Here is a 25109-nt window from a genome sequence, read left to right as displayed (position 1 = left end):
TAACTATGCCAGTATAGTTCAAATACTAATACTAATGGGCGTGATATTCAATCTATAAATGGCCTGTGTAATCTGTTAAAACCTCCATCAGTTCTTTGTCCTTTACTGGCATAGTCTCTTTTAGTCCTTTCCTTTCTCTTAATTTTTGAGCTGGTCTTTTTGTTGATCTCTTTACTTCAGAGCAGTAGTGGTTTTCTCTAGTTGAGATTGCACCCAAACTTCCATTATGTCTTTTTTTTCCCTTGTCAGAGAACTGCAGCCTTGGTTTTAGTCTCAGAACCAATAGTTTGTGTGGTTTTATATGAGAATTTATAAAAAATATGAAGGACTGAAAAAAGCATTCCTAAATTAAACAATTGGCAATACTGATTTTCTGATGCAGTGGCAAAGAATAAAAAGTTAAGTCAACCCCCCTAAAAAGCAATAAAACTAGGAAGCATTATCTGAAATTCCCTGGCTAATAATGCCAAATTTTAGTTTCCTGTTAGAATTTTAGTACTTGATTCTGTGGGGCTGGCAGTGTAGCATACGGTGTGTAGTGATTACTGGAAGGCTGCAAACAGTGGGTCTGTGTGTGTTTCCCTGCTACAGCTGATCTGTCCTTGATGGGACAAAGGACAGTGGTTAAACTAAAAGAGGGTAGATTTAGATCAGACATTAGGAAAAAATACTTCATTATGAGAATGGTGAGGCACTGGAACAGATTGCCCAGAAAAGTTGTGGATGCCCCATCCCTGGAAGTGTTTAAGGCCAGGTTGGATGGGGCTTAGTGCAACCTGGTCTAGTGGAAGGTGTCCTTGCCTCTGGCAGGGGAGTTGGAATTAGATGATATTTAAGGCCCCCTCCATCCCAAACTATTCTATGAGTCTATGACTGATACTGGGTTACTGGTGCAGATTATGTGGAAAACAATATCTTTACTGTTTCCAGTATGCTTGAACTGTTTCACTTGAGTACAACTTTCTTTCCCAAGTAAAGATGATCAGGATAAAGCACAAAACATCTTGTCTACCTATGTAGGGTATCTACAAACAGCTTGTATGAAAGTTTAATAACATATTCTGATATTTATGTCAGTAACATATAAGATGAAATTCTCTTTCCTGGAAGCTATGTTGTATTTACCTTTCCACTTGCTGAAGAACTACTTGTCCATGCTACCCAACTGTTGTCTGAACACAGGAACATATAGAATGAGATCATGTTATTGAGAAATGATGCAGTGCCAACTGTGTGGTTAAGTGTTTTAATGGTCTTATGTTTGTGTTGTAGGTGGGAAGAGATGAAGCCTTTTTGGGGTGCAATGAGCATTCAGCTGTGCCTCTTTCCTGATGAACTACTTGAGAATTTGTAAGAAATTGTTGGTGGCCCAGGAGAGGCCTAATCTGTATGAACATTAGTTATAAACAGAAAATCGCTTTTTCAGCTGCCAGTTTCATCTTTTGGAGGAGTGGAAGGCCTATTTATGGGCTTTGTGACTACAGAATCAAGATTAGAGTTTAAATTTAAGATTTCCTGCATGCAAATTATGTGAATAGAGCATCGAGGGGGAGATGATTCCTAGATAATCTTTCTGAAGGACTTTGCTTCCATCCATGTTTTTAAATTTGAATCTCCCTAGTTCAACCTTCAAAGATAAGTGGAGGCTGGCTTCCTGAACTCTAGCAGCAAGGTACAATTAATTCAATTTTATCTATAGTTTAGTGCTGCCTAGAACAAGACTTCTCTCTGCTTTTTGCTGGCTAGGGTTAGTGCTGCTGGTAATTCTGGGCGTAGTTGGCTGGAAAGTCACTTCAGAGGAAGCACTTATACCACAACAGATCAAATAGGCTTTTCCTGTGAACCACTTGGTTTGCTGCACTTGTATTGTTTTCATTTGCCAGAATCTTTTTAACGAAGAACACAGGTATCTATTAGTAGAAAGCATGCGGAGTTTGTTTCTGCCACAAGCTCTGTGCTTTATTTTCACTATACCTAATTAACATCAGTAATTATGGGTATAATCAGAAAAAAAAAAAAAAATCCCGTAAAAGAGTCTCTTCATGTGATCTTTGATCTACAGATTTCTTCTTTGGTCTGAGTACTTCCACAGCAAAGTAGCTGTTCTCTGCAATGCAGTTAGTGTACAGAGGGAAGTGCTAGTCCTGATCTTTGCCTCCTGCAGATGTTGTAATGGAATGGGTATTACTGTTTAGAACTGTGCTTATATTGGATATGAACTATATAGTGCTACTGTAGCCATGGTGCTGTATTTTATTTGAAGTTTTCTCCATGGACTGGTGATTTATATTGGACGAACTGGGGTTCCTTGTTATGGTAATAAAATATTTTCTGTTTTCCCTGTATAGACAATTGTTCCCTAAACTATGTGTGCATCTGCACGATTCGTAGATGTAATAAAGCGCAGTGTCCAGAGGAGGCCGTTTTGTCGGTCTCTTTGATGATGTGTTCCTTCCCCCAGTGCTCTGCTTCTCTATTGCTTCTCTGTTAGTTCACAGGAACCTGTTCTCTTTTCAATGGGCCTGTCATGCCTCATTCCCTTCCTCCCATTTTTTTCCCCAACAAAGCAAAACAGAGCTTTGTACCATCTGAATGAACTTCAAAGTGGCTAGAAAGGGCACCCAGGGTTCCTGGCACTTGTAATTGTCTCCCAGTCTGGCCAACATTTCCCTTCAGGTCTAATTACTTCCAAATGCTCCCAGATGCTTTGAAGAAAGTCAGAGGGAGGGGAAGGCATGAAAGGTGGAAGAGGAAAAAGACTCCAAATGGAGGGAGCAGAATGCAAAAATGTTGATTGATTTCTTGTATGACACCTAAACACAAACAGGGAGGGTGTGCAGCCTCTGGCAGTGGAGAACGAAAGAGGATTTAGAGCAGCAGCTCTATAGTGCTTTCTGTGGAAAGCAAGCCCTTCTGGCACTTGACAGGATAGCTGTAAAAGACATACTACAGCAAAACAAAAGAAACTAAAATAATGTTTAAAGCTTACTACTTTAGTGGATTTAGTGTGGGCTGAGCATGCGTTCCACAGGACTGCCTATCTTGGTTCAGGTGCTGTGTTATGCTTGCTCTTTCCACAGAAGTCAGCAGTGTATTGTAGCTAGAGATACTTTGCTGAGTACATGCAGGATATATTGGAGGCAAATATCCATAGGTTGGCTCCCGTATAGGTATAGGTGCGCTGGTGTGTATATACTTGTCCTGCTGTTGTCTGATTCACTGGATTAGAATAAATGGAAGAATTCTGATTAGTAGGAAGTTGTGCTGGGCTTTCAAATGTGCTAGTCTTGTTTTTGAAGAGCACAGGCAAAGTCAACTAGTTATGACTAGCTTAGCTATTTCGATTGCAACAGTTTTGATAAAAGAGCAAGCACTGTAGTTGTCACCTGCAAGTGTTTTAGGCAAACAGAGGGAAATATCAGGATAGCAGTATCAGTATTATTGGGGCAGTTTCTTGGGTTAAGCACAGGGATGAGGATTAGGGAGCTAGTGTCTGGTCTGTCTTGACCTAACTGCTGTTCACAGAAAGTTAGGTTGACTTAATCTGACAGAGAGACACTAAAAAATCTTGGCAGTTTCTTTTTAGCTGTGGTTAGGGATGAGCAACAGCTGCAGGATCAATATTGGTTTTAACCAGATCCCCAGAGTGAACTTTCTAATAATCTAAAAGTCAAGATACTGGTTTATCCAATTATAATCTGATGGGCTATGCCAGTGAAAAGAGGTTTCTGGTGAGGAGGTAGCATTCTCCCTCTTGACTCTTGCAGCCATGTTCGTCTTGCTGTGTACACTAACTTCAGTCAGTTGCATATCCCTTGTGTAATACTGTAATGCACCAAACACAATTTAATCTACTCATTTTTCAGGAGAATGAAAAACTGGTACTTTCAACAGCTGGACCAGAGGTCTTATTCCCCCTTCCCTATGCAAAAAAAAAAAAAAAAAAAGGGTGGGGGAGGGTTTAACTGTTGCTGTTACAGTACCACTTTACCACTAACACTCAGATCTGCAGTCATCTACAGTCAAGAGTGCTGGTGGCTGGGGAATTGAACTCCTACATTTTAGGGAGGTAGACTGACAGATCTGTATGCCACTAGGAGTCAGAATGGGGGGAAGTAAGGATTTGGAATGCGGATAAGGCAAAGTAGGAGTGAGTTCTTTAAGAGGAATAAGGCCCTGATACTTAAAACTGCAGGCTCTTCAATAAGGTAGTTGCTAACAAGGATTCCTACTGTGCCAAAGAGCAATACATGCAGATACCAGATTTGCTTCGATCTTTCTTCTGCTGTAGTAGCTGAACTCATTTTTGAGGTTGTTGGGCATTCAAAGGTAGTATTATGTGCATTTTTTTTTTTGCTATTGACTTTTTTTTTTTTTTTTTTTACAACTTGGTTGTGGGGTTGAATGCTGAACTAGGTCAGTTAATTCACTGGTTTCGTTGTACAGCTGCACAAACAGTTCTCTTGGCAAAGAGGCTGCAATGGAGAGGGTTGGGGCACTGCTTAAACTGGTACTGTCACCAAAAAGAATGTGTATTAAATTTTGGTTTTATTTAAGTTTCCAAGTGACTTGTGTCTGGAGTGATGACCTGGATGGTTCTTAGATGAAAGAGTACAGTGACCTACTGAGCCTTTGCCTGATACAGCTGCCAGTTGGAGGGAAAAAAAGTCACTATTACTAATTATAAAGACTACAGATAGCCAGCAGCAATGTGCAACCCTTAAGATGCTAGTGTCAGCTGCTTTTTATGTAGCAAGCTATGTATTTCCCAACAAAGCCAGTTCAGTTGTGTGAATCCTCCCTACATGTGTAAGGTTTCTTATTTCACAGCTCCCGCCCCCAGCCCCCCCACTGGCTGAGGGGCCGAGCTGTCCCATGATGTGGGATTCTCACACATGCTGTTTGTTATTCTGTCCTTTTTCCTTTCGTCCTACAAAGATTTAGAGAAGAGGGTGGGTGAGGGTAAAAACTGTGCAAGTCTTTGAAGCAACTTGACTTTTGATGATTAATTACAGCAAAGAGCCTGCACAAGGGAGGGAGACTTGGTTTTGATTTATTGATGTTTCTTTGTGAGAACAAATTTATAGCAGAGTGCAAGCAGCTTCTGAGGAGAATATCAAATGGTTAAAAGGTTCTGAACATGCTTTGATGTCACAGTGCTGGAGAAATACTGGAAAGTAGTGAGGGACAGGCGCTGTTTATTTATAAAACAAAGATCAGATACCTGTTTTTGGCAGGAGCCTATAGCAGCGCTCCTGTTAACAACCTATTCATTAGACAGACTTGGAGCTGAACCTTAAGTTTCTGCCACAGCTGCCTGCTGAGGTGATGAGAGCCTGATGTTTGGATGACATTTCCAGCCATTAAGTCTTTCCATGCATCTCGTCTTGTGAAGCAGCACCTGTTTCTCACATTAGCTGAGAAAGCAACACCGCTTTACCATGCTCTTAAGTACAGGCTACTGTTAAAGGAGTTAGGCAGCAAGATGGAAACCAATTGCAGTCTATCAAAACTGCGTAGGGCAGCCTCTTTTTAAAAATAGTACCTGATAGCATAGTTGCCTAGGGCTTTGTCATGCTTGGTAAAGAAGAGAGGAAATGGAAGCCGTATGGCAGAGAAAGAAGGTGATGACGCTGTTCTTCCTAGAGCTAGACGCTGAGTACACTAAGCCAGATGTTCGCTGTCAGGTCAGGATCTTCTGCTGGCAGCTGGCATGTCACATTTGCTTCATGAGGTCTCTAGAAATCTAGGAGCTGTAAGGAAAGCACAACAGCTTCCTTAGCGTTTTAATCAACAAGCCACTTGGCACATTGTTGGCTCACCGTTACACCTGCCACAAGGAAGAGGATTAAGCAGCCTCAGTCCACATCCCTACCCTGTTGAAGTGCATTCGGACTCCAGTTACGTACCAGCTGTGGCAGCACTTTCTCTACATGCTCAATATTCACGTTTTCCACGTCCTCCGCTTGAGCCTGCCGCGCTGCTCGTGCCGCTGCTTCTGCGGTACAACCGTAAGGACAGAGCTGTTGGGGGGGTTGCCAGGAGGGGGCAGAGGCCGGGGCTCCGGGAGGGCGAGGCTCCAGCCCCCTGGAGGCCGTTCGGCAGCGGGCACGCGGCTCCCCCGCCGCTGCGCCCGGCCGCGGGGCTACGGCACCGGAGCGAACGGGGCGCGGGCGGGGGCCCCTCGAGCCGGTAACGGGCCCCTGCTGCGGGTCGGACGCACCAAGTGCCGCGCTCACCTCGCACGAAGACCTTGAGCAGCTCCGCCGTCAGCCGCAGAGCGTCGCCGTTAACTGCAACGACAAGGCGCTAGCGGGAGGCGGGCGGGGGGGGAGGTGCCGCGCCGCGCCCCGCGCCCCCCGTACCTCGCGTCTTGTCGTCACGGAAGTGCAGGCGGAGCAGCCGCTCCACGGTGTCCTGCGCGGAGAGAACAGCCGCTGAGCCGCCCGGTGCCGCCCCCGCCCGGTGCCGCCCCCGCCCGGTGCCGCCCCCGCCCGGTGCCGCCGGACCTTCCTGAAGCCGCCGTCCCGCTCCTCCATGGCGGCGCGCGCGGCCGGCCCCGCCCCGCGGAAGTGCGGCCGGGGCGGGGGGGGAGGGGGGGCGCGGCTCCGTGGCGGCAGCGCCGCGCCCGGCGGCGGGAGGTGGCGCCGCGCCGCGGCCATGGAGGAGTTCCGGCGGGCCTACGCGCGGCTGTGCGCGGCCGGCGGCGCGGCGCCGCAGGAGGCCGTGCTGCGGCGGCTGCGGGAGCTCGGCGAGGCGCCGGGCCGCGGCCGCCTGGACCTGGCGGCGCAGAGCCTCTCGCTGGAGACGTGCGGCGCCCTGGGCCGGCTGCTGCCCGGCGCCGCGCCCTTCGCCGAGGTGGCGCTCGGCGACTGCGGCCTGAGCGAGGAAGGTGGGCGCGGGGCCCCGGTCCCCCCCCCCGCATTCCCTCCCCTCCCCGGCCGGGAGCCGGCCCGCGGCGGGGCGGGTCCCGGCTGCGGCCCGTCCGTGCGGCCGCCGCGATGGCGGGGGCGCCGCGGGCTGCCGGGGGCCGACAGCAGGAGAGAAGGAGCTGGGAGCGCGGCTGCAGAGGAGCGGATTATTCCAAGCAGATGAATCTGCCCCGCCTGTGACTGGGCAGTGAGGTGACAGCGTAGTTGGAAGCTGGTCACAAATCCCTTTTTTTTTTTTTTTTTTTCCAGAAGTGTTTTCCTTCTGTCTTCGAGAGTGTGTCTTCAGGTGTTAACTTGAATAGAAGGGATTGGATGTAGCTATCGGTTCAGGAGGTCTCATGCTAGTCAGCTTTAATTGCTAGATCGTTAGTTCCAGGAGACGTTGGGTAGGGATTCTGTCAGCCATAGGGCGATTCTCTACTCGGTCCCTACTGTGCGAGCAGGAATTCAGTAAGCCAGCGAGAGCAAGTGTCTTGTCTGTGTGGCCTGTCTGAGCACAGCCTGTTTCCGTGCCTGAGATAGGAAGGCACATTGAGTGACGTGCAGTTCTCTACCCAGATTCTTCTTTCTCTGGTGGTAGATAAAAAACTGCCCTGAAAGTTCAGGCTCACACCTCCCCAGCAGCATCACTAGCCATCTGCTAAGTGATACGTTTTGTTGTAGCAACCTCTTCTGTAGTAGCTGTTGTAAAGAATGTTTTCCATCTAAGGGCAGAGGGTTGCATACATACCAAATAAATACCTGCATTTGTTGTTTTTCCCTACCCAGGTGTGAAACTTCTGTTGCATGGTCTTTGTTCGAACACCACAGTCAAATCTTTGGATCTGAAGGTGAGTCTGTTAGATTAAAATTAAGACAAATAGATTGGGAAGGAAAGGGGAATACAAACTTAATCAGAGTTAAAAATAGACAGTTTGGGCGCAGTTTAATTCAGTTTCGTACATTTCTTGTTTTCCTGGGACTCAGTCTTTGCCTCCCTAACACTGCATCACAACTTCCCAGAACTACCTCACAGTTCATCTTTGTTTTTATTCACTTTTTTTGATGGGAAGTTGTTACTGTAGATTCTTTGTCAGTTGTTGTATGGTCAGATGTAGGCTTTTCCTCGGGTTTCTCTGTTAATCTGTGGGTTACTAGTTAACTTGTTCTTCTGTAGAGTTCATCCAGCTGGCTAGTGTCTTTCTGCTAGCCTGGGGTTTGGAACTAAACAAGCACTTTCAGAGGTGATAATTGGTGTGCAATGAGAGTGCCCTTCTGTCTGCATTCCTCTAGCACATAGCTGTTCTATTGGATCTACAGTCCTAAACTGCATCAGACCTGTCTTTCTCAGCTGTATCCACTGTTCCTCCAGGTGTGTTTCACTTTCCAGAAGGTTGTCTGATACGTGAAACAAATAACACAGGCCGTCTTTGACTGACTGAAGTCAGTATTACAGCTGGAGTACACTTGGTGGTGTACACCTTGCTTGATAGGATAGCTAGACTGGGACAGAGTGTAATTTACTGATCACCCAGGACTTTTGTTTCAGGGAAATAACCTGCGAACCATGGGAGCTGAGGCTTTGGGAAAACTTCTTAGGCAGAACAAATCCATCAGGAGGTAAAAAAATAAAATAAAAATGCGTCTGTCTCTCTTTCTGTTATTCCTGCCAAATGAAACACAAAATTGGAAAAGAATAAGGGGTGAAGATGTGTTTCTTGGGGTAGGAGGAATGTCATGCTGTTCCATTTCTTGTGAAGGAAGTAGAACTGGAGGTGCCCCTTCTGAGGCTGTAGGTTCCTAGCAGCACCCTGCTATCTGAAACTGAGTTTCTGTTAAGGGAGCTGGATGTATAAACGAGTACCATGGTCCAGGTGTTGTTCAAGCTCTTGCAACTGTCTGTTTGTAGACTCCTGTCCTGTTTGATTTTTCCCTAGCCTAATCTTGGAATGGAACAGCCTGGGCGTGTGGGAGGAGGGCTTCTCCTTTTTCTGCCAGGGACTGGGAGCAAACAACTTTCTCCAGCGACTAGATCTGCGCAATAACCAGATCAACCATCATGGGGCAGGAGAGTTGGCCATGGCACTGAAACGAAATGCTAGCCTACAGGAGCTGGGTAAGAGTGACTAGTTTTTGTCCACCTACATGCATGCACATGCATGTGTGCGCACAGGCTCGTTGCAGCCTGCCCTGGTACCTGCCAACCAGTCAGCAGTTATTCCCAGTTCCTGTTAGTCCAGAGTGCTTTGCAGGGCGGGAACTGTAATTGGGATCTCTGGAACCAAAACTGCAGATGAAGATTGCATGCTTGGAGCAGAACAGTTTTTCTGGGAGGACACAATGGGTTAATTTCCATTTCTGGATCCTGTTGGCATGCCTCATGCCAGACTCTGGAATTTACTTTACACTTGCTTTGTTCTTACTAAGGAATTTTGCTAGAATTTCATTTAGGAAAACATGGCTCTTGGTGATGGTTCTTTCTCATCCGTAGATTGTAGTTGTGGCAGGAAAGCTCATGAGATGAAATTATGAGGGGCAAACTTGTGTACCTGTTAAACTGTGATGGTTTCCTGCATTTAAGATTCATTCTTGCTTTGCCAATTATTTTCCCTCCCCTTCATTCATCTTGAAAAGGGAGGTAGTAGTCATATATGTATGTGATGAGACCTTATGGGAGTAGTTAGCACTGCATGCAGAGGTATAAGGAGCATGGCTTCTCCTGAGCCCTGTATTTTTCAGCAGATGTGTGACTACTGTGTTGAAAGTTTGCTTTCTGTATAGATTTGCGTTGGAACAATATCGGGCTTCTGGGTGGCCGAGCTTTGTTGAACTGCCTGCACAGCAACAAGACCCTGAAGAGGCTGGAGCTGGCTGGGAACAATGTTCCCAGTGACATCCTGAAAGCTGTGGGTAAGTAGGACTTAGAATTGTAGAATAACTTAGGTTGACCCTTAAGATCATCAAGTCCACCCATCAAGCTAACGCCACTAAGCCATGTCCCTAAGCACATGGGAAGGAATCAATAACTCCTCTCCTGTCTCACATGAGGGAGGTAGTACTTGAAGGATATAGAGCGCTTGCTGCTCCAGAAGGGAGCTATCCCTTCTCTCCTTTTCTCGACAACATATACACAGTGCCCTACATTGCTACTTCTTGTCCTCTAATGAGAGCTAGTCAGTTTGGAGATGTTACTTTTACCAGCAGGATGGAAAAACAATTTGAATTAAAGACTGCTATGCCACATTAATATGGGAGAACTTGGGGCTTAAGTTTGCCCCTGAGTAGCCAAGTTTGGATATGGTTAATGCAGCTTGTCCTTCGTCATTGGTTCTCCTGTGACTGGGGTGTTGATTACCCCACATACACTGGTGTCTTTGATTACGCCCTGCCTTGCCTCTGTAAGGTGAGAGCAGTGTCTGTACATGGACCTGCCTGAGAAGAGCCACTGTCCTGGTGCTTTTGGTAGCACCAAAAACTTGATCGCTTTTTTTGTCATTTTGAGCACTAGGTCTTCCAGCAGTGCTTGCTGTTCTGTTGCTATAGAAACGTGCATGTTCTCCTGCTCTCTCTGCATCAGAACAAGCCCTGGATCACAACCAAGACCGTCAGACTATCCTCAGTGAGACCCAGAACCGAGCTTGCATGCTCAGCAAGGAGATTTTGAATCTGAAGGATGAGAAGACCAAGCAGGTCAGCAATCTTATACGTCAGCAATTCAAATTGGATGGCTGAAATCCAGTACTTTCCCTCACAGTCCCCATGAACCACTTAGTGACAGGTATAGTGCACCTGAAGTTGCACATACATCTGTACAAACAGTACCCAGCATTGTTTAGTAAATAGGGTTCTTCCTCTGAGCTAGGTTGCTCAGGAAGCAAATCCATGCCAGTATAGGTATTGACACATCCCCTGCTGAGCATATTCAGTCTGGATTCTGGAGGAATTTAAGTGTGTTTTTTCGCTCATATTCGTGTTCTCAGTTCTGCTGCTGTAACTGGTTTGGTATTTTCCAAGGAGTGAAAACCTAGAAATACAAGTCTGTTTTCCTTCTCACCCTTCATTGTGTAGAGTCTAGCTAATGACCTCAGTCTGACATGCTAAGGAACCATTTAAATCTCCAGTTTGCTTTCTTTCAAGAGAGTGGCCTGACCTGTCTCCTGCTGTCATTAGGAAGAGAAAGCTGAGACACATAAGTGCTTGAAGCTGGTGCAGTTCATTTTCTCACTGATGCTCACCTTGTTCACAGTTCTTAGATTTGATGGATACTATAGACAAACAGAGAGAAGAAATAGCCAGGAGTGGCAGGTGAGTTGAATTTCTGAGTGCCTTCTGCTTTTTGATAGCAGAATTGGGCCCTTCCCATTTCCTCAAAGAAATTAGCCACTTTTTTTTCCTCTCTCTCCCTCCCCAAATGCAGGATATCTGCGGGACGAGTCAGCCAGCTACAGGAAGCATTGAAGGAACAGCACTCTATTATGAATTCAGTGAAAGCCAAGTATGGAGGAGAGAAATGTTAACCTTCTCAGTGCTCAGTGCTGTATAGGCAGTGCTGAGCAGAGCTGTTAAGAAAGGGGGCTAGCTAATCTTGTAGGGTGGCTGGCTTAGTATTTCACTTAATAATTTCTTCAGTAATATCCAGAAATTATGGCCAGATCAGGCCTTTAGATTTTTAAGTAAAACCATAATGCATTGCTGTAAGAACAAATGAATTACTGAAGGTGAAAAGAGAAAAGGGATTGTGGGGATGGGATAGGGACGTATTCCTTGCACAGTTTACAGCTTGGCAAGAGACTGTACCTGCTTCTGCTGTCAGCTGTCAGTATCCTCAGAGAAACCACTGCAGACATGGAGGAACCTAACCAACAAGGTTCTGTGTTTAGGAGCAACGAGCTGGAACTGCCCAGGAGTGGTGTTAGGCTGTGTAGAGCCATATGCGCATTACAGTGTTTGGACTTCAAACACTGATGAGACTAGCTAGTTCAGTTGAAGGTAGTTTCATTATGCCATGCCTCGGAGTGGACATGTCCCTCATGTAGCGAGTAAGCATTTCACTTTCGCTACCTGTGGTTTAAATTCTATCCCTAACATTAGATAATCTTGCAATGGTATAAAAGAGCCAGCTTTATTCTTCTGTGAGACTGGACAAATCCTGGAGGGGTCCAGGCAGGGAAAACATCTCATTGCAGATGGGATGGGGCACCAGAACACCAGGCTCTGAAAAGCCCCAGGTCAGTGTTTGCAGAGGCTGCTGGGTGCAAAGGTCAATGGGGTCTTTTACCCAGGGGCAAAAATTGTTTCATTTGGCCATCTCCATTTCACCCACTGCCAAATTCATGTTAACATTTAGTACCACATAGTTTAGAGAGCTCACTGGAAGTGTCTTCCTTAGAAAGGGTCCTGAAAAATATTTTTCTGTATAGACTGCAGATGACTGAAGCTGCCCTGGCTCTGTCTGAGCAGAAGGTGCACAATTTGGGAGAGCTTCTGAGTGCCATGAAACAAGAACAAGCCAACATGGTTGAGCGCCACTTTGCAGAGCTCCAGCAGCAAAAGCAGGTGGGCTGGATAATTCCTAGTTAGGTTTGAGAGCAGGGTTCTTGGTCATACTTCATTTGTATAGATTTGGGGGATGCAGGTTGGGATAGGCAAGCATGATTCTTACCATAAGTGGGTTAGCCACACCTGCTGTGACAAACGTTGTTGTGTAAATTAGATAGTGCTATAGACATGGAGAGGAGTCACGGTGTTTGTGGGGTAAGTTGGATTTGGTTGGTTGTGGTGTTGGTTGAGGGTAAGTTTGCAGTGGAAAGAATTAAGGGCTGTACAGGCTCTTTAATATTTATGCCATTTAATTTTTATGCCAATTTTTATGCAGGAAGGTGCTGATCGAGAAGGAAAGCTTTTCCGTGACTTGTCTGCTTGCAGTGAGAAGAACTTGCTTCTAAGAAACCAGGTAGGAAAGAAAGTTCGAGGCTGAGAGGTAGAACCTGGGCGTTGTTTGCCTCTGCTGTGCATATGTCCTCTGCTTTAACTCATGTTTGTGTCTTTGCTAGTCGTTCTATACAGCCAATTTGCTTTGCTACTAGGAGAGGAAACTCCTTTGTGGTGGTAATTTCCTTTTAGGTGGATGAGTTGGAGAAGAAGTGCAAAGTCCAGCAGGATCAGTTATTCCAGCTGAAACAAGACTTGACCAACACAACAGCAGAGCTGAAGCTAAGGGCTGTGCAGGCTGAGGGTAAGCAGAAGGGCAAAAACAGCTCATGGACACCCATGGGGTGTTGCTACTGCCAGTGAGTCAGTGGTGCGAGTTAGCCAAGGAGAAAGGGTGGAAGAGTTTGTGATGTGGTATAAGTATTGCCTGCCTAGCTGGAATGCCCTGGTTATGATCTTCCAGTACCTAAAGAGGTCCTACAAGAAAGCTGAAGGGAGGGATTCTTTATGACGGAGTGTATTGATGGGACAAGGAGTAATGGTTTTAAAATAAAGGAGGGTATATTTAGATTAGATATAAAGAAGGAATTCTTCATTATGAGGGTGATGAGACACTGGAACAGGTTGCCCAGAGAAGTTGTGGATGCCCCGTCCCTAGAGGTGCTCAAGGCCAGGTTGGACAGGGCTTAGAGTAATCTGGTCTGGTGGAAGATGTCCCTGCCCATGGCAAGGGGTTTGGAATTAGATGATACTTAAGGTCCTTTTCAACCCAAACCATTCTACAATCTGCCTGGTTTTAATCCTCAGAGCGCCTAGAAATGGAGAAGAGAAGATTAAAACAAAGCCTTGAAGACATGGAATCACTTCGGTTAAAAGAGGTAAGAATGGCCTTTCTGTAGCTTCCTGAGTTTGGTCTCTCTTTGGTCCTGACATACAGTGGCCTCTGGAGACCATTGTTTGCTGTCAACTGCTCTTAAAATTAATCTATTCAGAGTTTCTGTGGGAATAACAGACCATTTCTACAAGCAGAGTGTTCTACCAGTTAGCAAGAGTATAAGCCAGAGTGGTATGTGACTACTGAAGAGATGTGGAGGCTGGTCCATGTGTCAGTCTTGCTATGCATAGTGGTAATTGCGAATAAGGAATCTTGTCGTGCTTACTGAAGTAAAGATGCATTATTGGAGCAAATGAAGCCATACATGCTGTATTCAAACAATCATTTAAGAGGGCTCAGCTTGCTAGTATCTTCTCTGTTGTGTTTCAGGGGAATTCAGTCTGAGTGTGGAGAGGACAAGAGGCTGTGATCAACTCTGTTTGGATTGTTGAGATGTCAAATCCCTTAAAAATAGCTCAGTAGATTTCTCTGAAGGTTTGGAAATCTTGTAAGAGAAGACATAGGGAAGGTAGATATTAGTTACACTACAACTCAAAAAGGAACCTCGGGTGTTTTGTATTGCTTGAAGATGAGAACTCAGACTCCCTCTAAACTTGGCCTGGAAGGGATCTCTGTCTAAGGTTCACAGTTTTTAGAGGGCAGATCAGATCCGTTAGAGCAGGTCCAGAGGAGGGCAGTGAAAATGGTCAGATAGCTGGAACGGGTTGAGAGAGCTTAGGGTTTTTCAACCTGGAGAAGAGAAGGCTCCAGGGAGATCCTACTGTTGCCTTCCAGTATACAAAAAGGGGGCTTATAGGAAAGATGGAGAGAGGCTTTTCACCAGTGACAGGACAAGGGGCAACAGTTTTAAACTGAAAGAAGGTTGATTTTGATTGCATTTTAGGAAGACTATTTTCACAATGAGGGTGGTAAGATACTGGGACAGGTTGCCCAGAAATGTTGTGGATATTCTGTCATTGAAAGTGTTTAAAGTTGGGTTGGATGGATCTTTGAGCAACCTGATCTAGGGAAAGATATCCCTTCCTATGATTTTGGGGGGGAATTTGATCTTCAAGATTTCCTTTCAACCCAAACCATTCTATGATTCCATGATTCTGTCTACATTGTAGTTTCTTAGTGGAGCTCTGTGAGAGAGGGAGGTGTTTTTCTTTGATGGTAGCTGGGTCAACAAAACATTGTTCTTTTTCATGCTGAATGGCCATGCTGTTTTACCTGGAGATGTGAATGTTTTTTCTGGTACTTGTTTAAGTGGTTTCTGATGCTTTGCAGGTGGATCATATGACACAGCACATGGAGGCCAGTGAACGTTCTCTGCAAGACAGGGTCCAGAGGCTGGAGGCCATCAGGATAGCTCTGGAGGAGGTGAGAATGGGCGCTCTAGGTGCACTGGAATGCTCAGGTAGTGCAGGAGAAGGCTGCCATGGGTGCTTTGTAGATTCTTCTAATGATGATCTGTGTAAAGACTGTAATGTGCTTTGGAGAGGAACAGAAGACAGCAGCTGGGGCATTCAGTTTATTGGCTAAAATTATTTTTACTGTTTTGGATGAAGGAAAGAGAAGGTTCCATGGAGGGACTTGTAGATTCTGTTTGAACAAAAAAAAAGGGTTTCCTTTGAACATGGCTAGATTCTCTTCAGGATTTAACTCTATGGGTTTTCTGTGGGGTCCCAAGGAGCATGTTTCTCCAGATTTGTTCCCCCAGCTAGATCTAATGCTGCCCTGTCCCATCCCCGTGTCTTTGGAAAGCTTCACCTATTACTTGCCCCTGTATAACTGAAATTTTCACTGAATTTAGGTGGCAATATCAGGGTGAGTGTGTCATTTGGGTTTGTTTTCCCTGCCCTTGACTGAGAGAGGAAGTTGTCACTTTGTGGCCTGCAACTGGAAGCTGCTAATGTTTGCTGGTCAGTGTTGCAGTGATGCAGCTTCTCTACATGGAATGATCTTTCATGTTTCTGTGGCAGGAGCTGAGCCAAGTCAAAGCAGCTGCACTCACTGAGCGAGGACATGCAGAGGAAGAGTTAATAAAAGTTCGTAATCAGGCACGGCTGGATGAGGTAAGGACTGTTTGTGGGCCCTGCCTCTGTGGGAAGGACTGGATTTGGCTGCCTAGCCTGTTTTTGTCTTAGGGAGCAGGTAAGTGTAGCTCCTTCCTCTGAGCTTCACTCCGTTAGTAATAGTTTGATTTCTGAGGAAGGAATTCTGAAAAGTCTGCTTTGAATTGTCTCCAGAATGTAACCACTGTCCTCACCTGTTCTGTGCTTTCCAGTAGTAACAGAATTGATGTGGATATTGTCATAGCAGGGTTCATCTAAGTTACCAGTTTTCGAAGTTAGTAGCCAGGTGTAGATCCTGTTTAACAGCAGCTTTCAGGAGCTGTTCCTGTTTCTCCAAACGTAGAAGAATTTTCCCAGATGGCTACTGCTGATGGTTAAAAAGTATCACTGCAGAGTTGAACTTTGTGGAAATGGCAGTGAAGTCAATATTGTACAAGACAACGAGGGATGAGGAAAATACACCAAAAAATATTAGCAGTTTTACTTATACATAACAGCACAAAATAAAATGCTTTACAGAGTTAAAAACATATAAAAGCCGCTGTTTGTTTCTCTGTTGGGACAACAGTTGCTTAGCTGCATACAGTGGTGTTTCAGAGACATTCAGGATATGGAGGAGGTGTGAATGCCGGAGGTGTTATTGGTGCTTCTACCAAGGAAATGCCTGTTTCTCAGCGAGTGAGCTGGGCTTTGCAGCATCTCCATCAAAATGCTTTCCCATAGAACACAAACAACAAAAGGAGATATGAGAAAAACCTGTGAAACATCAAGAGGTTTTTCTGGGGGTACTTTACAACGTATCATCCCTGTATGGTGAGAACAGTAAAATAGGGACACCTTATAAAATGGTGAGGAGACAGCCTCAAAACCCAGGAAACACAGCGTTCAAGTCAACAGAAAGCAACTTGGTTTCTCTCTGGAATGCAAGGGATATGTGCTATATCTATTATGGATATATCTTGTGCTTGTTCTTCAGGGCCAATTGACTGAACCAAGGGTTCAATGTGCTGGGGACAAAGATGAGAATATCCCTTCACAGGAATGAAATAGGACTGATTTATTTTCTTTTTTTCTTTGTGTCTTACAGCAGCAACGACTAGAACATCTACAAGAGAAGCTGCGGCTAATGACTGAATCACGGGATGAAGCTCAGAACTGCTGCCTTAAACAAAAACAGATGGTTAGTGAGGCTCAAGCTAAGGCCAGTCAGTTGAGCCTGCACGCTGATGGACTCAGAAGGCGGATAGAGGAACTTCAGCAGGTAATTTGGACTGGAGTAGAGATATGGTCACCACAGGGTCAGAACAACTTGCTGAAGTTGTATGATTAATCATTTATTTGTCTTTGTGTGTCAGGACCTGAATAGTAAGGAACAGGAGAAAGTGACAGAAGTGAATAAAGTGAAAGTGGAATTACAGGAGCAGATTGGACACCTACAGGCTGAACGCACAGCACAGGAAGGGCTGAGAGAGAAGATTGCAGCACTGGAGAGACAGCTGAAAGGTGATAAATCTCTTCATGCTTCTCAAATGCTAATGCTTAGTAGCCTAGAGTGGGCCTGGAACTCAGCTATGCTTACAGGTAGTGACAGAGGTGCTTCCTGTCTTTGAATACAACCATGAATTTTACTCTCCATCCTCATGTATTGGCAGGGATTCTTATCCTCATTATATAGCGACCAAGACTTAGAAACTAACAAAATAACCGTCTAAAGCTGCATAGCAAGCAAAATGTTTGCACTTCTTGCACAGTGAAGTATAACATCTTTGCAAAACCTCTCCCATAGGCTCCTGCAGCTGAAGGAGCCTTGCAGCTTGCAGTACTCATCACTCCTGCTTCGGTTGTCTTTGGCTGTGCCTATCTGCTATTCCTGTTTGTTCTAGGGACACCCAAACTTTCTGTACCAATGCTGCTCTTCTTTCGCAGTCTTATCAAGCAATCACCGGGAGGCACTGCTGGACAAAGAAGGTGAAATCTCTGTGTTGCTGGAGAAGCTGAGAATGAAAGAGGCTGACATCTCCAGGATGAGGGAAGAAGAGGCCCAGCGAGCAAATCTGTTGCAGAATGCCATCATGGCATATGTGCAGGGCTCTCCCTTAAGAACCCACAGTTCTAGGAAATGAAAGTGTGGCTTAAAGAATCCAGATACCTTCTGTCAGAAAGAGGGTGAGCAACTCAGGTACAGACTCTTCTTTCTAAGCAGGACAGTTTTGGGGGTGAGGTGAAGGCTTTCAAACTGAAAACCCCTCTTGGTTTTCAGAAACCTTGCTCCCAACAGCAGAGGAAAGGAGGAAGTAACCAGACAAGGCTAGGATATAGAGGCTTCTGGGTCAGAGTTCTATCTGGAGTCCTTCCCCTTGCATTGCTACAGCATTTGAAGCAATTTTTATGTTCTTTTACATAGAACCAGTCTGTCAGCATACCCTGTTGTTACCAGTTGGGTTGTATGTTCCCCGAGAAGTGGTCATTCTGAAACACTTGTTTGAATGTCAGGGCAGTCTGTTCACAATGAAACCTTGTAAATGATTGCTAACAGTGTTTACAGCTCCCTGTATGCGGGAGCCATTTACTCTAAGCCATGGGGCCCAGAAGCTACTGATAGTGTGGATCTTTTTTATAGCCAGTGGTTACAGATGCAAGCAGTAGCTGAGAGGGCTCACTTTGTCTTTTTTACCCTGCTGCTCCATGGCCCTGGCTGTACAGGTGCTTTTGTTACATATATGAACAGCTCTGTGGAGGACTGCTGTGCAGTGGCAATCCATATCTGTGTTGGATTCCTGGGTTTAGGACGTTCTTCAATTCTCTACAACACCAACGGACATAGAGAGAGTTCTGTGTTCTTCCTCATGAACTGCAGCCCTTGACTAGAGTTCTTGTGGCCAAAATGCAACAAGATTTAATTCTACTATGAGAAGAAATGGCAAAACTGTCCTGGCTTCTCAGGATCCTGGAACTGAGTGCTGGTTTGGGGGCCTCACCCTCGAGAGAATGGATGTTTCTGACTTGCCAGGGTGTGGATGTGTTTCCTTTTCCTGTCAACAGAAGTCCATCAGGTGGCAAGCAGAAAGGGAAGGGATGTGAGGGTCTGAATCAGAAAAAGGGGAGAGCTCTGTCAGGATTCCAGAATGAGAGCCTCCTGCTTCTTCAGTGAATCTGTGGTGGGAGAAATTAATAATTTAAGAGGCAAGTGGAAAATTAAATTTGTATGGACCGGTTGACCTGTATTTGTGGTTTGTTTGTCATAATTCAGCTTTGCTTTGCTGTTTTAATAAAGAATTTTTGCATTTTTCCATAATACTGGACAGTGACAATATGGTTATTTGGCTGATGTGGAGGGGCCTGCCACTGTGTTACTTTCATAGAGATCCTGTTTGTCTGCATGAAGTGATTACGCTGAGTGTCTGTAGGCTGAGGTTTTGTACCAAGATAAAAGCGGAGCTGGGACCTATCTCCCACTCACAAGGAGGGGGCCTGTGTGGGCAGTGCGACCGTAAGACCAGCAGGTAAGGGAAAAGCAAAGCCAGAGACCGCCCCTCTGAACGAGTTGCCACTCTTCTTGGCGGAGTAGCTGGAGAGCCGGAGGAGTCCCGAGGTAATCTTTATTCGGGATTCTTGCTGCCGCGTTTTTGTTCACCACCGCTAGGCAAACGGCAGCGAAATCTCGGCGTGGCTGCACGAGGGTTGGACCAGAAGCTCTCGGAGGCCTTTTTCCACCCTTTATGATTCCGTGACGCGAGCTACAGTGTGGCCTGATCCTGCGCCTTCACCCGAGGCCGTGCCAGCCGCCCCCCGCAGCCGCCAGCAGCACCGCTCGGCCTCCCCGGGGGCCGGGGGCTTGCCGTAGGGGCCGGGGGAGCCGCCGCCAGCCGGTGGCTGCCGCCCGGAGGAGCGGGTGCGGGGGTGGCCCGGAGGTGGGGCGGGACGGGGGCTGCCGGCAGCGCCCTTCGCCTTCCCCCCGCGCAACCGCCCCCCCCCCCCGGCGGGCGCTGATCGGGGGCTGAGCCCCGGCCCCGAGGCTGCGGCGCGGCCCGGCCCGGCCCCGCCCCGGGCCCCGCCCCCGGCGCCCCGCCCCCGCGGGCTGTCACTGCGGCGGAGTCGCGGCGGCGCCGCCATCGCGGGCAGATGCAGGCGATCAAGTGTGTGGTGGTGGGCGACGGGTGAGTGCGCGGCGGCCGCGGGCGGCGGCGGGGCCGGCCCGGCCGCGCCTCGACCCGGGCGGCCCCGGACAAAGCGGGCCCGAAGCCGGCGGCGCCGCCGGGAGGGGAGGGCGGGGGGGAGGGCCCGGCCCCGCCCCGCCCCGCGGCCCGGGCCCGGCGGCCCCGCGGGCGGGAGGAGCCGCTCCGGGCCGGCAGCGGCAGCGGGACCCGGCCGGCCGCGCCCGCCGCCGCCCTCCCCTGGGGCCGCCGCGGCGCCGAGGGAAAGGCGCGGGGCGGCGGCGGGCGCCGGGGCCGGGGCCGGGGCTCCCGGCGGCGAGCGGAGGCCACGCGGGCGCCGCCCCCGGCGCTCTCCCGGCGGCCGCGCTGCGGTCCTGGGGTCGTGGCAGGCGGGAGATCGGGGCCCGGTGCCGTGGCGGCCCCGCCGCTGTCCCCGCGAGCTCCGCGCCCTCCTGTTTGTAAACTTGAGCCTTGGTGTCCGGGCGCTGCCGGGCTGCGCGTCTGGCGGCGTTCTGCCCGGGGAACAAAACCCTGCGCTGCCTGGGCCTCGAGGCCGTCTCCTCGCCGTCCTGTCAGGTGTCCCCGTTGGACTATTTTCACTGTACGGGGATGATTTGTTGCAAAGTACCCCCTCCAAAAAATCTCGACGTTCATAGGTTTTTCTCGTATCTCCTGTTGTTTGCGTTCCGAGGTGAAATACGTCGCTGTTTCTGGTTTCACCACGTGTCTCGCCATCCTTGCTCTTCTCTTTTGGCTTTTTCTGTATGCCTTTTTCTGAGAACGCATCTGCGTTCAAGATGCAGGTGTGCAGTAGATTTATGGTGCTTTGTAACTTTTCCTAGCTTGTCCTGTGCATTTTTCCTCATTCCTAATACTATGCTCTTCTGATCACCATAGCAAGCCTGGAGCTGAGATGCAGAGTACTAAATGTGAACTGGTCTTAGGCAATGACTGGTCTTTCCACCCTCTCCTGCATGCCACATCCTTAAACATGCATTTGGAGTGAAGTGTTCCAGCTTCTAACCTGAGGAGGCTAAAAAGCAGTAGGAGAAAGAGTCACCTGCCAAAACAGCACAACGCTATGATGGAGGGGGCAGTAACATCTGGGAGTAGGGCATGCTGGAAATGGATTTCAACTCAAGGCTTGCAGACCAGTGGTATTCTGTAAGACCAAACTGACAGTGCAGAGACTAAATGAACTTGGATACCAAACCACTTAAAAGACACCCATATCCATGATCGATGAACGATGTGACTGCCATGTGTGGTGGGTGAGGTGCCAGTTCAGGAGAAGAGTTGGACAGGTCAGTGTAGTGGTTCTTTACACAACCTCCCTGTTCTTCTAGGGAGGAGATGTGGTCCAGGGGAAAAGCAGGGCAGGTTTGTGTAGTGGTTCTAGCTGCGCTATGCATCATCCCAGTGCAACATTGTGCAGTCCCCTGCAGTCTCTCTCTTCAAGTCTGTCACGTCACCTTTGTGAGAACTGGGTAGAGAATACCCGGTTCTTGGCTGGCTATTCAGGTTCACTCAAGCACTAACCACCAGCTGTCCCTGTCACTGGCATTCACTATCAGTTTCCCTGAAAGGCTCTCCACAGCACACAACTTGTAGTGATAAATAGGTCATTTCCACTCCCATTACCCCCTGTTATAAATAAGCTTCTCTCTTATTCTACGGGGATAACTAAAGTTCATATGCTAAGGCTATTGTCAGCAAGGCCCAACTTGTGCCAGCTGCCACCACTGGGTTGACCAATGCCATCTGCCTTCATCAAAGCCCTGAGCCAGTATTTTTAGTGATCCAAGCCAATGCCAAAATCTCTTTCCAAACTGATAGTAGTCACTTGAAAGTTTTTGTTGTTGTTGTTATTTTTTATGGATACTTATTTTTCCCCCCTTTATATTTACTGAAATTCGATTCCTATGTCTGAGGAGTTTGAATAGTGTGTTGTTGCACTTTTTTTTAAATTTCACTGTTTACCTATTTTGCTAGGTTATTATGGACATGTTGAGCAATAGCAAGCCCAGCACAGAACCTTATTTTTTTCTCCCCTCTTGGTTCCTGGAACAAATAAATTTTTCTAAGTGTTCTGTTGAGGCTGAAGAGGTGGGGAAAAGGAGCGGGAGAGAGCAGGGTCAGATGTATGCTGAGGCAGGATGCATCTGGTGAGTTCAGACCTCGTCCCTGACAATTCTAGCCTGCTGCAGATCCATTTCCTCATGTTTACTTTCTGCCTAAACTCCTTTTTCAGGTGGGGTAAGGGTGAGTTTTCCTGCTTCACTGCTTTCTGCTGTACCTTTCTTTATGCTTGTCATTCTCATCCTCTGCAGAGCTGTAGGGAAGACCTGCTTGCTGATCAGTTACACCACAAATGCCTTTCCTGGAGAGTACATCCCCACTGTGTGAGTAATGGCCTGGGCTTCAGATACTCTTTGCTCCTCATGTGTGCATGTGTAAAAGTTAGTTTTCTGGGTAAGGAGACTATGAACTGCACGTGTGAGTATGCCTGTGGTATGGGGGTGTGTGTGAAGTGGGCAGAGTACTCCCACTGGAACTGTTGCACAGTGACCCCCTGCTGAGTCACTGCCCCTTGAATTTCATCTGAAGTCAGGTGTGCATGAGAAGAAGATTGTCACTGATGTGGATTCTTTCTTGGCAGGTTTGATAACTATTCTGCCAATGTCATGGTTGATGGAAAGCCAGTGAACCTAGGCCTCTGGGATACAGCAGGTCAAGAGGATTATGACCGACTGCGGCCTCTTTCCTATCCACAGACGGTGAGTGCTGGGTTTGGACTTGCTTCTAACTGTTCTTAGTTCAGGACAGGGAGGCTCTCAAGGACATCCAGGCTTCATTCCTTGGTGGAATGAAGTTCCCGTAACTTCAGCCGTAATTCTTGTTGTTCAAGGAGGCTCACAGCTGAATTTCTCCCAAGTGATTGTCTCATTCTAGTTCCTACTTCACAGTGGTGGTTGAACAGTTATGCATGTCATAGAGATGCCCAGGTGTAAGGAATGGCGTGCAGCTGCAGTAAAGCTGAGCCATGTTCCATAGTTCCGTTCTCTCTTGGTGGCACTGCTCACCATTGGGCTGCGCTAATACTGCTTCCCTGGCTGTAGCAATTGCTACATGGCCTCTCCATCAGGGGTGAAGACTCACACTAAGGTGTTTGTGGCCACAGGTTCTGAACATGTAGAGTTGAGTATTGTAAATTAAAATGAAGTTGTATGTCCAAAATCTGAATTAGTTTAGCCACCTTAATGGGAAAGGGTTTCATACAGCTACAGTCCTTGCTGGTGGGAGGAGGTTGTCTTCTGTAAAGCTCCTTTCTCTACTCTTCCTCCGTTATCTCTTCCTGTTCCCTTATACACAACTGGCCCTTTTGTTTCTCCACAGGATGTTTTCTTGATTTGCTTCTCACTCGTGAGTCCAGCATCCTTTGAGAATGTCAGAGCCAAGGTAATGTGTTCTCCTTCTTGGTGGAACAGTAGAAAGGAGGAGCTAGTGAAGTCCACTGCTCCACTCAGCACTGTGACTGACACCAACAAGCCCCATGTTTCTAACACTCATGTTTTAAGAAACAAAGGTCATAGTCTGCAGTTTTTAAGTGGGGCGTTCTCTTTATTCATTGGCTAAGTTTTTGCCTTTTCAAATCTGTCTCTTAAAGATGAGGAATGTCCTAGAAACAAAAACGCAGTTTTTCTGCAGTGTATGCAGAGCTGGCTGGTGCTATCTGTCATGATTCCATGTTTCCATGACTTCATTATTACATTTGTACTGATCTCTTTCTGCAGAGCATATTCAGAGTTGTAGGCAGAAGTATCCTGCTCAGGTGTTGACACCATGTCAGATATTAGTAACAACCTTGCTAATAGCAAATGCATCCTCATGGCTGCATCTACTGCCACAGCTACTTTTCTCATCATGCATCTCTGTTTCAGTGGTACCCTGAGGTCCGACACCATTGCCCAAATACACCTATCATCCTTGTGGGCACCAAGCTGGACTTAAGGGATGATAAGGACACCATTGAAAGATTACGTGATAAGAAACTGGCTCCTATCACCTACCCCCAAGGTTTGGCCATGGCTCGAGAGATCGGTGAGTCTCATGTGCTGGCAGGCCTCCATGGCATTGAGATTTTTGTTTTGGAGTGGGTGAGGGACACTGTCTCCTGGTAGGACTGGAGTGGTTGAGCTGGAGCTCTCTTTCCCCTAGGGTCGGTAAAGTACCTTGAGTGCTCTGCCCTGACACAGCGGGGCTTGAAGACGGTGTTTGACGAAGCCATCCGGGCTGTGCTCTGCCCACCACCTGTGAAGAAGCCTGGCAAAAAGTGCACCATGTTCTGAGGGCTGTGGCCTAGGTGCTGGCTCAGCATATTGTTGTCCTCCGACAGATTGCATATTAGCTGGGTGTTTCTGGAGGGGGCTGGGATGCGTAGGGCCCTTCATCATGTACGAAGTCAGTGTTTTTTAAATGTCTCTTTGATTTAACGTCAATGTTGATGTGAAGGGGCAGCGGGGGCAGGAGACTAGCTGAGGGCTATACGGCCCCCAGGGAAGTCCAATGGGGAAGGCAAGGTAGCTCCTTGGGGCAACAGGCTGTTTTGGCTCTCCTGAGCTCTAAACTGAAAGGGCTTGAGATATCCATTCTGTGCTGGGAACACCTGTTTTTTATCTGCAGGTGAAACACAATGCTGAAGATCCTTGTGGGAGTGGGGAGGGAGCTGATATAAATGGTAGTGAATTACAAGAAGAGTAGTGGGGTCCCCTTGCCCAGCCTACTGTGGCTAATAGTCAACAAATTGGTGCTCCAGCAGATATGTGCCTGAGACTGTTAAAGGAATCATAACTAGACCCAGAAGGGGTCAAAGCAAATGAAATGTGAAGCTGAAAAACTAATCATTAGGTGCTTTATTGGATACTAGCCAAACTCAGTGAGTGAAACAGCCCTGTGCAATCACTGTATTTGCCTTTGTGTGTGCACACCCTAGGACAGCATGGTGCTGCTCCCCCCCATCAGTCTTTAGCAGGGCCTCCCCGTACAATCCAGTCTCTGCAGAGCAGGGCTGAGGTTGTTGCCTCTTTTTTTTTTTTTTTCTTTCTACTAAAGAGAGTAAAGAAAGCAATGAGGAGTCTGCTAACTTCTTCTTTCCCTTCCC

General features: G+C 47.3%; 4 protein-coding genes across 12 annotated transcripts in view; 3 read left to right on the top strand and 1 right to left on the bottom strand.

Moving 5' to 3' along the window:
• Positions 1-2345, top strand: part of ASPSCR1 (ASPSCR1 tether for SLC2A4, UBX domain containing) — a 53139-nt gene extending 50794 nt beyond the window's left edge. For all 5 annotated transcript variants that reach the window (XM_082774840.1, XM_082774842.1, XM_082774841.1 and 2 more), the window contains one exon: positions 1273-2345. In XM_082774840.1, coding sequence (XP_082630966.1) covers positions 1273-1332 — 60 coding nt within the window. In that variant the 3' untranslated portion in view covers positions 1333-2345. The remainder of the gene's footprint in view (positions 1-1272) is intronic.
• A 142-nt stretch (positions 2346-2487) lies between these two features.
• On the bottom strand, positions 2488-6803 carry CENPX (centromere protein X). Of its 4 annotated transcripts, none has more exons than XR_014318738.1 (6): positions 6510-6803; positions 6366-6417; positions 6240-6293; positions 5910-5998; positions 5546-5753; positions 2488-3219 (listed from the first exon to the last, which is right to left on the bottom strand). XR_014318738.1 is itself a non-coding variant. In XM_082774848.1 (5 exons), the coding sequence occupies exons 1-5, from the start codon at positions 6660-6662 to the stop codon at positions 5739-5741; spliced, it is 363 nt and encodes a 120-aa protein (XP_082630974.1). In that variant the 5' UTR covers positions 6663-6803; the 3' UTR covers positions 5038-5738. The 4 variants fall into 4 exon arrangements, 2 of the variants coding, with proteins under 2 accessions (XP_082630974.1, XP_082630975.1); XR_014318739.1 differs by lacking the exon at positions 2488-3219 and adding an exon at positions 5038-5417; XM_082774848.1 differs by lacking the exon at positions 2488-3219 and having other exon boundaries at positions 5038-5753.
• Positions 6804-6906: 103 nt separating this feature from the next.
• Positions 6907-19076, top strand: LRRC45 (leucine rich repeat containing 45). The gene is made up of 17 exons (XM_082774844.1): positions 6907-7124; positions 7701-7762; positions 8461-8531; positions 8849-9027; positions 9693-9821; positions 10489-10601; positions 11158-11216; positions 11329-11406; positions 12332-12467; positions 12787-12864; positions 13035-13146; positions 13650-13720; positions 15007-15099; positions 15702-15794; positions 16882-17055; positions 17150-17297; positions 17721-19076. Exons 3-17 carry the CDS (start codon positions 8479-8481, stop codon positions 17915-17917), a joined length of 1713 nt encoding a protein of 570 aa, XP_082630970.1. The 5' UTR covers positions 6907-7124; positions 7701-7762; positions 8461-8478; the 3' UTR covers positions 17918-19076.
• A 742-nt stretch (positions 19077-19818) lies between these two features.
• Positions 19819-25101, top strand: RAC3 (Rac family small GTPase 3). 2 transcript variants are annotated; one of them, XM_082774846.1, is made up of 6 exons: positions 19819-19951; positions 22279-22350; positions 22608-22725; positions 23345-23407; positions 23890-24049; positions 24167-25101. In XM_082774846.1, exons 1-6 carry the CDS (start codon positions 19917-19919, stop codon positions 24295-24297), a joined length of 579 nt encoding a protein of 192 aa, XP_082630972.1. In that variant the 5' UTR covers positions 19819-19916; the 3' UTR covers positions 24298-25101. The 2 variants fall into 2 exon arrangements, with proteins under 2 accessions (XP_082630972.1, XP_082630973.1); XM_082774847.1 differs by lacking the exon at positions 22279-22350 and having other exon boundaries at positions 19859-19951.
• The last annotated feature ends 8 nt before the right edge of the window (positions 25102-25109 follow it).

Source organism: Aythya marila (genome assembly GCF_965140915.1).
Source record: "Aythya marila genome assembly, chromosome: 18".
Lineage (NCBI taxonomy): Eukaryota > Metazoa > Chordata > Aves > Anseriformes > Anatidae > Aythya > Aythya marila.
Note: the sequence above shows the minus strand (reverse complement) of the source record. Positions and strands in the feature narration are given on the sequence as shown.